The 15,166-nt window shown below is 55.3% G+C and overlaps 1 protein-coding gene across 1 annotated transcript in view; it reads right to left on the bottom strand.

Moving 5' to 3' along the window:
* Positions 1-4,680: 4,680 nt before the first annotated feature.
* TUBGCP3 (tubulin gamma complex component 3) overlaps positions 4,681-15,166 on the bottom strand; it is a 32,931-nt gene continuing 22,445 nt past the window's right edge. Inside the window, exons 17-22 of the mRNA XM_055426727.2 lie at positions 14,928-15,063; positions 9,769-9,857; positions 9,528-9,659; positions 8,008-8,148; positions 6,202-6,318; positions 4,681-5,643 (exon numbers count right to left, since the gene is read on the bottom strand). Of these exons, the coding sequence (XP_055282702.1) occupies positions 5,485-5,643; positions 6,202-6,318; positions 8,008-8,148; positions 9,528-9,659; positions 9,769-9,857; positions 14,928-15,063 (774 nt within the window). The 3' untranslated portion in view covers positions 4,681-5,484. The remainder of the gene's footprint in view (positions 5,644-6,201; positions 6,319-8,007; positions 8,149-9,527; positions 9,660-9,768; positions 9,858-14,927; positions 15,064-15,166) is intronic.

The following is a 15,166-nucleotide window of genomic DNA, read 5'->3' as shown; positions in this document are numbered from 1 at the left end:
AATTGATTTTTGAGTGTTGAACCAGCCTTGTATTCCCAGAATAAACCCAGTTGGTCATGATAGTTTCATTTCTATACATCTTGGGTTCGGTTTGCTAAAACACACTTAACTTTTCCACCTGTATTCACTGGTGATATCTGCCTGGAAGGATGTCTCCACGACCCTGTCCGAGGCCACGAGCCATGTCACGAGGTCTGTGAGATGCTGCTGTCTTGGAACTGCTGTCTTTTCTAACGTTGAAAAGACGTTTGGAATCTTGCCTTAACTTTCAAAAGACCTGATTGTTCTATTAATTTTTCCGCCAGGAAAGAAGCACCCCAAAACTGATCAACAACTGAAACAATCGGTTCTGGACACGATCCTTCAAAATATCGGAAAATCTTCAGGTAAAGCGGAAAACGGTGTGGTGACCACAGGGGTCATCCCCCTGGTGAGAAGGGAAGCACTGTCCACTCGGAGGACCCACGTGAGCCGTGAGCAGCTCTGGATGAGAGGAGACTCTATCCTAGGGGGACCCTGTGAGCCCCACACCAGAGTCCACAGTCCCGGGGCCACCAGCCACCTGTGGGCTCCCCACCCTCCTTGGCTGAACTGAGTGAGCCTGAGCCTCTTTCCAGACATAACGGGGGTGAGGGGGACAGTCACACACCCACACACCCCGGTGCCCAGGCCCAGGGAGGTCGCCGCGCTGGCGGGCTCCACACCCCTCGCCGCCAGCACCTCCCGCCTGGGACCTGCTTCCCAGGCCTTCTCAGACGCCTCTGCCTCTGCCTCTCGTGCCTCTGAAGCTGTGGTTCTGCGTCTGCTCTTCCCTCGCCAACAGCCTCCCCAAACCCAGCCTCCCCACCCCTCCTCCACGCAAACTTGCCTCTCAGCCCTTCCCCAGGGCGTCGCCGGCCAAGCCGCTGGGATCCCAAGAGAGGGTCAGGACAGGGTTGGAAGTCCTGGAATTTCTCAAGAAAATCTCTCTCCGCACAGGAAACTCTCTCCAATAAGCGGCAGAGGAAGAGAGCGACCCAGAGGCGTCTGGGAGAGCGACCCGGGGCTGTGCGTCCTGAGGGAGCCCCCAGAGCTGGGCGTCCAGCCTGCGTGAGCGCACACCCACCCTTAGCAATAAAGAGCATATGTACGTGCACACGTCACGCTGGTAACTGCTCTGCAGAAGGACAGAGTTCTGTTCTGTGACCTTAAGCAGTTCCTTTAAATGTTAAGCTAGAAGGTGAGGGTATGTGGTTTTTAGTTTTTGTAAAGAAACAAGAAACAAACAAACAAATACATTTGAGAAGAAGAGCATGGAGACCTGCCTCTCTGCTACAGGGCGAGGCTTGAGACCCTCGAGGATCCTGTCCCTGAAGGCCTGCCCGTCAGGCCTCCCGCCTCCCTCCTCTGGCAACACAGTGCACACACATGTGCGACACGCACGCACACACATGTGTCACACGCACGCACACACGTGTGACACACATGTGCGACACACATACGCACACATGTGCGACACACATGCACACACGTGACACGCACGCACACACATGTGCGACACATGCACACGTGTGACGTGTGCACACACGTGCGACACACGCACGCACACGTGTGACACACACATGTGCAACACACATATGCGACACACGTGCAACACGCAAAGCACACATACATGTGCAACACACATACACGCACACATGTGCGACACACATGCACACACATGTGACACGTGCACACATGTGCGACACACGCACGCACACACATATGCACACGTGTGACACATGTGCAACGCGCACACATGTGACACGCACGCGCACACATGTGCGACACACGTGTGTAACACGCACACATGTGCGACGCGCAAAGCACACACACACATGTGCGACACGCATACGTGCGCGCGCACACACACACACAACGCCAGTGCATCGCCACGTTCGCCAGGCCGCAGAAACGCAAACTGGGGCTCTGCACAGGTTTTATGAAACGAGTGTGGGAACACGGAGGAACACGGTGGGGAGTGCGAGAGCATCAGGGCAGCAGCACCTGCCGGCTGACCCCCGCTGCCGCCCCTCGGCTGACCAGGGCACTTTGCTGTGCTCCTTCTGTCTGCAAACCCTCCATGGGCGTCTTTCTGGTGGATATCATTTAGCTGAAAAGGCGCTGTGTTCAGCTGAAAGTCAACCTCTCTGTGGCTAAGCCAATGTGTTTGCAGAGACCTCTGCTGCACAATTACCAGGGCAGGTTGCACTGTCTTTGTTGAGCCAAAGAGAGGACAAGAAGAACCTCTAAGAGAGGGCGACCCAAGGAAGAAGGCAGGACAGCCTGGAATGGAACAGCTTGTCATTTACTAATTCAATCTCCTAACTATCTCCACTGCTCCAGCCTTAGTCAACAAGCGGAACATTGTCCCCACCACAGAAAACCTGAACTGGGAGGAAGCAAGGTCTGCGTGGCGGCCAGGAGGAGGGGATGGAGACGCGAGGGCCTCGAGGCCGCCACCGGCAGCCTGGTGTGCCCGGGAGGTCCGAGGCCTCCATGGAAACTCTTGTCCAAGTTTCACACCAAGAGAGACTCGGCGCCGGGGGAGGGTGAGAGGTGGGCAGCGGCTGCCCACACCTGTCAGACCAGGTCCAGAGGGCCTGGGCCGCAGGGGCGCAGCTGTCCAGAGAGGAGCGGGCAGGGGCCAGGCCCAGCCCCCGTGGGGTAACGAACCACCCGTGGGACCAGCCCTGTGCCCACAGGGGCGTCTCCAGGTACCTGGGTTACATGGAAGCCGTGGCAGCCACAGGGGGGCCTGGAACAGGGCAGATCCCCCAACAAGGCTGGTCTGCACTCCGGTGGGGAGGAGTGGCCTGACGGAGGTGGCCGGCCGGCATCCCCGCGGGGCAGACGCAGGCTGTCGTGCCCTCTTGGGACCCTTGGGGGTGGGGGCCGGGGTAAGGTTAGTGGTGGAGCTGGGGAACCCCTGGGAGGACACCAGGCGGAAGCTGCCATCAGCAGCATGAAGCTGGGCTCCAGGCAAGTTGCTATGCGACTTTCCCTCCTTGAATTTTTATTAAAACCTTAAAGAAAAGCAGAGAAATACATTTCTCTTCTTGAAGAGACACCTGGCAACACAGCCTCAGAACAATATCCATAATCACTTGGTTGAATTTCCATGCCATTTGACTCAATTCTCTGGAGGCAGAGATCCCTGCATGCTCACGCCCCTGCTCCCCGTGTACGCAGGGCGGGGCGGGGCGTGGGGAGGCTGCAGCAGTGCACCCCCCACAGTACCCCCTTCAAGCAGGACGGGGATCTGACCCCGAGGTCCCAGGCACCCAGCCTCAACGCGGGGCCTTAGCGTCTGCTCTCGCGGGGCCAGGTGACCCTGGCACGGCGCCTGCTGCACCTGGGTCCCCCCAGAACACAGAGTAGTGGAGACGCCCTCAGGGCGGGGGGCCTGCCAGGTCGCCCAGGCACCCCCCAGCCCCCGTGGCCAGTGTGGCTTCTGACCCTCCCGCCCTCATGCAGACCTGGCACCCCGCGACCCAGTCTGAGTGTGACCGTGGCTATTCGACCCAAGACTCTTTTCACTCTGCAAGTGGGGTTTTCTGGGGGCTGTGCCCTCCTGTCCCAGAGTCCAGTCTGGAGGACACGCCCTCCGCAGAGATAGGGAGTCGCCCACGATGGGAGTCTGCTGGCAACCAGGCCCAGGGGGACAGGCCACTCGCCCATCAGGACGGGCAGCCAGTCCTCCAGCAGGAGCCCAGCCTTGGGGCTTCGGTCTCAGCAACTGGCCTCCCTGGGTGGCAGGGGCAGGGGGCTCCTGTCCACTGGGCACAGGGCCGCCTTGACCAAAGACTGTGCACTGGCCCCATGCAGGCTCTCTCCCGTGACAACCTGGAAGCTGAGAGCAGTGATCATTTTCTGGTGGAAGCAGTGACCTCCCGGGGCTGTGGGGGGCTCCTGCCTCCAGACAGCTCACCCACAGTGGGCTCTCCCCTCCCCCGCCCCAGGTGGAGCCCCCACTCAAAGCCAACTCTTCTGGGTGAGACCCTGCTGGGTGACAGGCTGCCTGACCCTCGAGGGCCAGACTCACAGCCCGTCCTGGGGTGTGAGAACCTCCACCTGGCCCCGCCCTGCAGCCTCAGGCCCAGGAAGCTCCTCCTCAGCCCACAGATCGGCCTGACTGCTTGACGGCTCTCTCGATGCAGAGCGGCGTGCGAGCATGCTTTCTGCCGAGGATCCATCTCTGGGAGACGCTCGGGATCAAGCAGAGGCAGGCTCCGAGCCCCGCGGGCTCTGGGCAGTCCATCTAGGAGATGCAGGGCACAGCACCCCCTGCAGGGAGCTGGGCGCCGGGGAACCTGATTCCCAACTCTGCCACACAAATTTCTAAACCAAAAGTGAACATGTATCCTAGGGAGCTCTGACCCTCACCCTGGGTCCGCCTCTGGGCAGCCAGGGCCCCTGGTGCCCCTCTGTGCTGTAGGACCCTGCGCCCAGAGAAGCCGGTGTGGGTGTTGGAACACCGATCTCCCCTCACCCCTCTGGTGCAGAGGCCCTTGCTCACCCAAGCCCGAAGGGCACACACGGTCCATTTCCTGGCTTCACAGATGGTGATTCACGTGCTGAAGCAAAAACCCTGCCGACACCTGGCCCCGGAGCCTGGGGGGCAAACTGTCCTCACAGACGAGTCGATAAACAGCCAACACGTCTGAAAGATAACTGCTTTTAATTGTCTAAGTTCTCACGCAACATAATAAAGGCAGATTTATGTGACTTGATATGACATTTTTACAAAAAATGTCCCCCAACATCTGGGCAGCAGTATATAAATATTTACAATGAAAAAATAGGCAAGGAAAAAGGAAATCTTCATTATTCAAGACAATTTCTTTCCAACGCTTATCAGAATCCTGAAAATAAAGTACTTCATTAACTTTCCAGGCATCCATATTTACACGGAGGCATCAGGATTCTGCCCTTTTCTACACTATTTCCCAAGTTATCTGAGAGTAAACGATACAAAAATGTAAACTTCGAAGGAAGAGAAAAAAAGAATAAACGTGTAAACACACTGATAGAAAGGTCCTTAGAGAGGTTAATATTTTACAACACTAAAAACCAAAATAAAATGCTCTCTATATTTCCTTAGTAGGGACGTTAGATTTCAATAGAATTGCCTCTAAAGAGGATGTTAAAAAAATAGCAATGACATTACCATCTTAACTGATGAATATCCATCGCCTTAATTTTCTCTAAAAGAAAAGTGTGATCTTTTAAAAAGTGACAAATATAAATTATATTGTGGAGGGCTTAAGAAGCCTCAAAGTATGGTATCTTTTACATATGAAGACTTTAAAAAATAAATTCAGATAGTGCAAGCCAGCCAGTTTAACTTAGTGACGTCACAAACACAGTCAGCTCCGCTGTCTAGAAGCACGCCCTGCCTCTGGCCGAGCCGGCCATCCCAGAGGCCACAGGGACGTTCCCGTGGCGGCCCCCCGCGGCCAGGCCTCAGGTGTGGGAGCTGCGCCGGCCGCGGGTGCCCAGGGACACGCGCAGCCGCGGCTCCCGCGCTCGGTAATGCTCGTTGAAGTCCAGCCTGAAGCTCAGGAAGCGCAGGCTCTCGTCGGGGCTGGTCATCAGCAGCACCAGGAACTGCTGCACCACGCCCTGCGGAGACAGAGGGGGCGCGCTCGCTCAGGCGCAGTCGAAGCCCCCGCCGTGGATTCCAGCAGCTCCCACCCTGGCGGGATCCCGGGACCAGGGGTCACACCGTCGATGAAATGCGCAACAGCAGCTTCACGGGAAAGGACTAACCAACAGATTTTCCTTCTGGCCCTTAAGTTCTACAAGAATCAGTGAAACAGCAAAGCAAGCAAGGAAAGGACACCTGCTGTTTTAATTCCGAGAAGGCAAGCCCAGTGCCACACTGCTCACCTTCCACACGACTAGAAAGCACACAGTGTCAGGGAGCCCCAACGGGAGACACTCGAGAACTCAAGGAGCAGACGCGCACCGAGAACCACGGCCTCAGGGCCCAGGGCGAGGGCTGAGTCAGTTGAGGGGCCCCCGCTCACACCACAGACCGTCCTCCACTCGGGGGACGCGCCTGGGAGTTCTAACCCGTCTCTGAGCCGCAGACACGAGGCCGCGTTGACTGAGCGAGGCCTGTCCGCCCCCTGACAGCACGTGTCCCTTGCGGGGATGGCACGGGGTCTGGACACGCACCTGGTAGAAATGGGTCAGGATCCGCAGCTGGGAGCACATCTTCGGGAGGGACTCCCGGAACTCCTGCACCCTCTGGTTCTCTTGCTCCTCCTCTGCTGCCGTCACGCCCCACTGGCCCTGGGTCAGGAGAACCAGAGGTCAGGCTCCGGACGAAGATGCACGCAGGCTGGGGTAGACGTGGGTGGGGGGGGGCTCTTTCGGGGCCATTTCCGCGCGGTTCTGGCGCATGCGGCTGGGAAGTCATCCCGCTGCTGCACCGTGGGGGAGAGGCCGGGACCCCACTCCGAGGCCGTGGTGTGCACAGGTGTGCACAGGTGTGTGTGTGGGGTGGGCTCCTGCTAGAAAACAAGACTTGCAAACACGAGACACACAGAAGGATCCTGTATGTGTCCTGGACACCTGACCACACTCGTGGGTGCTCCGGGAAGCTGGGATACAGCAGCAAACAGGTCCCCGGGTCCCCACACAGGCCCCTCAATGTGCAGGGGCCTCAGGTATGATGGCAGCTCCTCGGGTCACGGCCTCCTGAAGGTCGCTTGCCCCTCAGGCATGATTTCAGCTTTGCCGTCTCCTGCCATCTGGACACAACACACCAAACAACCCGCCTCGCTATGGAGGTCTGCTCCGCGAGGCGCTGGTGCACACAGTGGGTACCGTCTGCAGAGGGGCCTGGGCCCAGAGCAGGCTCACGGCTCCTGGGAAGGGCGGGCTCTCCAGGCCGGGGCAGTCTGGGAGTCACAGCATGGCTGGCTTTCCCAACACTGCCTGCCTGCCAAGCAGCTAACACACACAAGCATGTGAAAACAAGGCGTTCCAGGGAGTGTGTGTATTTATCCTCACTTCCACTTCGTGTATCAGAAAACGGGGCTCTGGCAGGGCAAGTCAGCAAAGGCAGGAAGCCAGTGACGGTTATGGGCCTCTGGGCTGTCCTGTGCAGGAGGCCCTGGGGGTGTGGCCCGTTCTGATGTCTCAGCCACAAACCCTGCTTGGCAACGCAAATGGAGTGAACATGCATGTAGGACACATGCAGGATCCGCTGTGCGTCTCATGTCTGGAAGCCGTGTTCCCAAGCAGGAGCCCCACACACACACCCCTGTGCACACCATGGCCTCAGAGCGAGCGTCCCGGCCTCTCCCGATGGTGCAGCAGCAGGGTGATCTCCCAGCCACACGTCCGTGACCCCGTGTGTCAGAACCACGCGGTGACGGCCCTGAAACACCTGTCTCCACATACGCTGAAGACAACATGCCGGATGCGCTGGAATCTTCCAAGTTACACCCCCACTGACACAGACAAGGAAATACTCAAAACAGAGCCGAACTGTGTCAGCTGAAAAGCCATCTGTCAGCACCCCGAGAACAAGCACCTTGGAACAGCCAAAGCCTGTGCAAATTATATCCAATACAAGAAACCCCACGAAGACCCAAACTCATTCAACATTTGCACGTCAAGGGCTTAAATGAAATACTTCAGTGAGGTCGCTAAAAGCAGCCAAAGTGCAGAAATCCAGTTCCTGTGTGCACTCGTGTGTCCACCAGCTCCAGATGAGTGTGTGCAGTCAGGCACCGCCCAGCGGAGACACCGACGCAGACGGACATCTGGACACTCTGAGGGACACTGGCCAGAGACCCGAATTTCCCGTGCACTTAGCCTTCATTTGTTTTTAAGCTGGGTGACGGTGACTACCCAGCTCACTCAAGACCCGGCAGGATATGAGGTGACTGCAGCAGAGTCCCTGAGGGCTTGCAGTTGCCATGGCAACTGCTTACCACCTAAACCAACATGCCAGCCGCCCCCAAACCACACCTCAGCTTCCCGCTGCTTCTTCTTGTCCTCAAACTGCAGGCGTCTCTGCAGCTCCTCCAGGGCGGCCCTGCAGATGGCATCCTGCGTGCTCTGAAGCTCAATGATCTGGTCGAACACGGCTCTCAGCTGGTTGAGAAGAGCCTGGAGAGAGAGGACAGCCTTTTCTCTTATGAACAGAGCCCCCAACATACGTATTAATCACTACGCTTTTCAAATAAAACACTGACCAGTAGCGAAAAGCTGCCGTAACCCAGACATCAACTCTAGCTCTCAGGGGCTGTTAGCTGTCCTCACTCATACACACCGGTCCCACGGGCACACGGGCTCTGAGCCTCCACAGTGAGGGGAGCGGCCAGAGCCAGCCCCGCCCACGGCGCCTCTGGACCCCGCCCACCGCGCCTCCCTACCGGCCGCAACCTCGCGAGCCCGACATGCTGCCCAACCCCTGGAGCCGGGAGCCGCGTCTGCAGTGCAGCTACTCTGAGGACCAGAACGAAACGGGAAAGCATCTATTTTTTTTTTTGGTGACATACGCCAAAACCAGACCCAGAGAATATGAGACAAAATTCTCTGAAAAATGTAAACAGATTCTGCAACGATTGTTAGAAAACGGTATCTTACCAGCTTTGCACCAGGAAGGAAAGGGCGGTTTTGAACAAGTGTGACAGTGAGTGAGTGAAGTCACTCAGTCGTGTCCAACTCTTTGTGACCCCGTGGGCTATAATCCACCAGGTTCCTCAGTCCATGGGATTCTCCAGGCAAGAATACTGGAGTGGGTTGCCATTTCCTTCTCCAGGGGATCTTCCCGACCCAGGGATCAAACCCAGGTCTCCCGCATTGCAGGCGGACGCTTTAACCTCTGAGCCACCAGGGAAGCCCAGACACAGATGGCTAACCAGCATACTCAAAAACTCAGATGGAAGGAAAGGCCCTGCAAACATCACACTCCCCAAAAGGGCCCCTGAGGTGAGCAGAGGTTTAGTGGGGAGCGGCCCTCAGCAAGCCTGACGTGTCACTGAAGTCACACAGTTAAACGTCACAGATGCACTTGAAATTCTACTTCCTACTTCACATTTATCTCAAGTGAGAGCCAAGGGTTGCTCATTCCCTGGATTTCTGGATAAAACCAAAGCTCCCGGAAGCCTCGGCACACCTAAGGCACAGCGCTCAGAGCAGGGCCTGCAGGAGGGGCAGTCACAAGGGCCATCCTCACGGTGGCCCATCCTGACCACAGCCGGGACCCAAGGCTGGGCTTCCGCCTGTGCCCCCGACGGAGGAGCAAGCCCTGAACGTGCATTCCCGAGCAGCCTGGGGGTGTGTGGGTGTCAGAGGCCCCTGCCCCTCAGTACGGCTCCCCTGCCCAGGAGCACACAAAGATGGCTGCCAGCCCAAGAGGCGGGCGGGCACCAGCAGGCTCTCCCACCTCACACCCGCTCCTGCCTCAGCCGCTGCTCCAGCCCCGACGGGAGACCAGACACACACAGCGACCGCCGCCGTGACGGGTCTGTCGTCCGCCTCACCCTGGAGTCGGCGTCCAGCAGGCAGCGGGCGACAACAGTGCCCAGGAAGGCCTCGTGCGCAGCGATGATGTGGTCCAGGTCCTGTGCGCGCCGCACCTGGCTCCACAGCTCGTCCCAGGAGCACTCGAGCACCTGGAACAACACCCAGGCCTGAGGGGGCAGGCCACACAGCGCGGCCCGGCCCAGCCCAGGGACACCACGCAGCGGGCTGGACCACGGTGCAGCGCTGACCGGGACCCACCTCAAAGGTAATGTAATACTGCATCTGGTGGATGAAGTGGACCATCTCAGACGCCAGGATGTGGCAATGGTGCAGCACCCCGGAAAACTCTGCAAGAGAGCGGGGTGGCCATCAGACTCCAGGGAGGCCGCAGGGCAGGGCGGGGCAGTCTTCCTACAGCGCCGGCTCTGACACTCAACCCCAAGGCCAGCAGCCTTTCCCGAGCCAGCCTCTGTGCACAGACAGACAGGGCCACCCAACCAAGCAGCGCTACCACAGAACACAAGGATCTAACAAAAAATGCAAAAAACAAAGTTTAACTGAATTTGAAAATTAAAGAAAAACTTATTTTATAATAATGCGGTGCCTTGAATAAGATCAATTTTATGGTTTTTTTACAGTTAAGTCAGTCTGCCTACAGTGCATGAGACTTTTACTATTCCCTAGCTATTTTAAGACAAAAATGACATCCCCTTAAGGAATATGATCTTGTCACCTGGAAGGAACGTGAACTTGGAGGGGATGGGCAGTCCAGACTCCACTCCTGTTCTTTACAAAACCAGCGAAAGGCTGGAGGGTCACCAGGGAACAGCCACTGTCTGCTTGGACTTTTCACTTATTCAGGGACTCCACTGGACAATTATGGGATACCACTGTCCCCAAGGGCCCATCAGGGACCGGCACTGGAGGGACACCTACAAGGAGACGTGCCCTGGGTGAGATCTGGCACACCGCTGCGGCCGCTCCAGGCCTGTGCTGAGCTGCCTAGACAACCTGCTGGCTGCAGCTGTGGCTCCGGGAGGAACCGTCTGCATCCCTCCTCAGAGCAGAGCCGCCACGCGAGACACACAAGCAGGGTGAAGAGAACTGTATGCCGTGAGCAGAACACTCCCACTGAGCTGAGGCCAGGCCACACTGGGGCTCTGCGGGCCACAGCAACTCCTGGCAGGGAAGAAGTGAAGCACAAGGCCGCTGGACTCACAAGCTGTCAGATGGTCCTTCATTCCGAGAAATACAACTCACACCTAAAGCAGCCCTGAGTCTCTTTACCCAGCACCTTGGGAATACATTTAAAGCACAGTTTAAACGTAAATACTTCTGTTTTAACGACTGATCCACAAATACGCACGTAATTCTAAAAATCCCAAGAGTGAAGCAACCTTCACCCTGAGGTCCAGTAAGGACACACGTAAGCACACATCCCGCTGGACCAAGTGGGCAGCAGACAGCTTTACACAGACACCACGAGGGACCACCTCCCCTCCGGCTGACCCAGGCGTCAGACCGTGTGTGATTCTCTACTGCCCCCTCAAGGCTGCATAAGGAACTTCAGGGCTGGCTTTAGACACACCAGCTCTCAAGGGCTTGAACCCTCGGGGCTTGGCTGGCCTCTGAGCATCTTCAGACACTTCTGCCAACTGGAGACGCACCGGAAACAGCCTTGAGTTGTTAAAAATACAAAAATATCCTAAAACCAGGTACTCACAATTTCAAAATCACCTCCTTCCATTTGGATCTACAGCTAATGCAGCAGTATTTAACAGTAACTTCACTACTGACCCACGTGGAGCCTCATTTCTCAAGGCTCTGGAGTCAGAGGACACTGGTAAGACCTCAGGTCTCCCCTGGATTTGGGGCCTCTGATCAGGGTCAGGACTCCTGCAGACCCATCTGACATCCACCGTACACTGGGGCCCTGAGCGCTGCACAGACCCCCTCCTGACGGCTGGCCCGGTGCCCGGAACCAGCCAAGGCCACAGCCCCGCTGGGCGGTGCTGCCCGGCAGTCTGGGCAGAGCACTAGCCGCCTGGCTTAGAAGCCGGCAGAGAGATGAGGATGCATCGCAGGCGTGTGATCACTGAGATGGCCTGCTCATCCACAGGGACAAAAACGAGACGCAAAGGGGCGCTGACAGCGAAGAACGCCTGCACCGTCGCAAGCCTGAGCCACTCCAAGTGTGAGCGGAGCCGTTACCATAGCCATTGCCAAGAAAGGAAAACAGCTGACGGGGAGCCTCCTCCCCGTTCAGTTTTATTTCCAACAAGGACCAAAAAGGGGCTATCTGAACACCATTCTTTGGGCAGGGGGCTTCCCTGCACTTCCCCCCACCCCCGACACAGGCTAAGAAGGAGTGCGGGAAGCTCACTCACCAGGGGTCTGGACTGCACTCATCAGGGGCCTGGACTGCACTCACCAGGGGCCTGGACTGCACCTGTCCGTCTCATCTGGTTACATCTTACCTGAAATGTAAATCCAGTTGCCACTAACAGCAACAGATTTTAGATTCACTGAATCTAATGAAAGAATTTCCATTTTTTTTTTTTTTAAAGAAAAATAACTCTAAACCATTTCAGATGAACACTCTCTTTTGTCCAGCTAAATATATATAAATGGATTTTATCGTCTAGGCAGACCATTATCAAAAACTCTTCTCCTAAGCAAATCATTTTACTCCAAACAACTGGCCTTGACGAACACTACTAAAATGGTGCCTGGGACGACCATCACGGATGCTGTGCACGTGACCAGACAGACAGGCTCATGTGTGAGGGGCTCACACGCTGTTCACAGGAGCACTGTGTGAGTCTTCCCGTATTTCTGCCTCAGACTTACAGTGGGAAGGACATTTCTAAACCTGCTGTGTTAACAAGACAAACCACAGGATGCATCTCTGCTCATCAAGCTGCCTGGCCATTAACAAGTAAAATACTTCCCTATAACCTAAGCTAAAAATAAGAACCCTGTACCCCAACTGGACTGATGCTAAAGCTGAAACTGCAATACTTTGGCCACCTCATTCAACGAGTTGACTCACTGGAAAAGACTCTGATGCTGGGAAAGGTTGGGGGCGGGAGGAGAAGGGGACGACAGAGAATGAGATGGCTGGATGGCATCACCGACTCTGTGGACATGAGTTTGAGTGAACTCCGGGAGTTGGTGATGAACAGGGAGGCCTGGCGTGCTGTGATTCATGGGGTCGCGCAGAGTCGGACACGACTGAGCGACTGAACTGAACTGAACTGAACCCCAACAGAATCAAGGGCACAAAGGGCAATCTGCTGGAAAAAGAAACAAAAACGACCCAAAGAAGAGCGTTTACAGTCAAAGGTAATGTTAAAGCATTAAAGGAAATTAAGATGAACTTGTAGGGTCTCCCTGGGAGTCCAGTGGTTAGGACTCTGCACGCCCACTGCAGGGGGCACAGGTTTCCTTCCTGGTTGGAACTAAGATCGCGGATGCTCTGGGGAATAGCCAAAAAATAAACTTAAAATAACAAATAAAAATAAATAACTTCAACTTTCACCTATAAAATTGACAATTTGAACATAATATCCAATGTTAGCCCCCACCCCAAAAAAAAACCCCAACCAGCAACACAGACAACTTTCAACCAGTGACAGCTGTGCATATGGGGAGGTAAACTTAGCTTTCCTAAAAAGTAATCTGACAATATGTACCAAGAGAGTTAAAATGTAAATACTAACAAATATAAATATTAGTAAGTATAAACTAAGAGCAAGAGTCATACCTGTTAACCCAGCAATTCCATCTGCAATTCACCTATTCTAAAGAAATATTCAGAGGCACATATTTATATATTTATAAAAGGTATATATGTTTATAAAATGCTTACGGCATTATTTATATTAGTGGAAAATAGTTTAAAAAAAAAAACTACTAACCAAAGAGAAAAAATAAAATATGCCCACATGAGGCAATATTATGCTATCAAAAATGTTTTACGAGAAGTTTTAACGACAAGGGAAAAGGTTCAGTGAAAGAAGCTAAAATTGAACACGACATAACAGAACTATGTTAAAATTACACAGAAAATTGACCAAATAAATGTACTAGTTATCTCCGAGGAGTAAACTCACTGATGATTAGGCAAAGCGGGAGCGAAGCCAGTTCACAGACACTGCAGACACTCCCATGAGGCAACGCGCCACAAGCAGAGGGCGTGTGCGACTGCCGCAGAGCCCAGACCCCACCCACAGGCAGCGCAGCCGCTCACTGAGAGGAGGGCGGCGGCGACAAGGCCACCCGCCACACTGCGCGCACCGCAGCGGGCAGTGGGCAGGCCAGGAGCACGCAGGGGCACCTCCTCCCGAAGGGCCCACCGCAGCAGGCAGCGGGCAGGCCGGGAGCACGCAGGGGCACCTCCTCCCGAAGGGCCCACCGCAGCGGGCAGCGGGGACGCCGGGAGCGCACAGGGGCGCCTCCTCCCGAAGGGCCCACAGGCGAGGTGGCACATGGCCACCAGGAGGTGGACGCTGAAGGCGCTTACCGTCCACAGCCAGGGCAGGACCTAACAGGACACATCCCCGCTGGCCTCCTCCCCAGCTACTTCGGGGCCCCACTACCCACCTTCTTGGAAATGAGCCCAGAGGACGCCGGGCCAGGAGCACAAGGGCACCACGGGCTGCCGGTCGCGTCCCGGTGGTACGGGCAGTGAGGGCGCCCAGCAAGCCCTAGCCTCCGCACGATCAGACAGGGCTGGGTGCCAGCCAGCCCCAGGCTCGGGGCCGCCCCTGATCTGAACTCGGGGGCCTCCGCCTGGTGAACAGGCAGAGCCCACGTGACCCCCTTTACAGAACCTGCTTCCACCACCAGAGGACTAAGGGTAGGACCGCTTGTTCTAATCTGGTGACATCATTGGTGGAAATATTTTCTCGAAGGTTCTGACCAAATCCCTTTCAATATAAAGACTTCAAAATTACTCACAACTGAAGTCATTCAATATTTATAACATTAAAATAAACTTGACTATCTGACATGAGTTTTATTACAGGTTTAATTGTAAAATAATATTACAAAATCTTTTCATGTTCTGGTTAATGACCCAAACCAGTATATAAAGCGATTCCCAGATAGACTTTAATTAAAACACTAATAAAAGAATTTTAAATGAGCTGGTGATTTACTAAACGGCTTTCTCTCCTTAATAGTTTTTTTAAACACGTATGAACACTATATGATTCTGAAAAAAACTTCATGGCCTAAAAAAAAGCTAACTTGACTCAATTTGTTTTTCCTGATTTGCACTCAAGACAAGACAGCGATACTGCAAACGAGCCTCTTCACAAAAGACAAACCCAACAGCACAAGAGGAAACCACCTTTCCGTTTCTTGAAGGACTTCCGCTTTAGAGGCTGCGGACGCCGTGGACAGGCGGGTACCTGGCAAGTTCCTCAGGAGCTTGGCGTTGCACATGTGCCCCTTCCGGATGTCCGTGAGGATGTACTCCATCCGCTTGGCCCGCCACAGGAAGTTGAACACCCGCAGGTACTGGCTCATGCACTCTCGCGTGAACACCTGCAAAGGGCAGAGCACGGGCTGACGGGGCCCCAGACACAAGCGTCCTCCCCGGGCAGAGCACGGGCTGATGGGGCCCCGGACACGAGCGTCCTCCCCGGGC

This window comes from Moschus berezovskii, chromosome 13, assembly GCF_049115385.1.
Source record: "Moschus berezovskii isolate FMDL1 chromosome 13, NW_MosBer_1.0, whole genome shotgun sequence".
Lineage (NCBI taxonomy): Eukaryota > Metazoa > Chordata > Mammalia > Artiodactyla > Moschidae > Moschus > Moschus berezovskii.
Note: the sequence above shows the minus strand (reverse complement) of the source record. Positions and strands in the feature narration are given on the sequence as shown.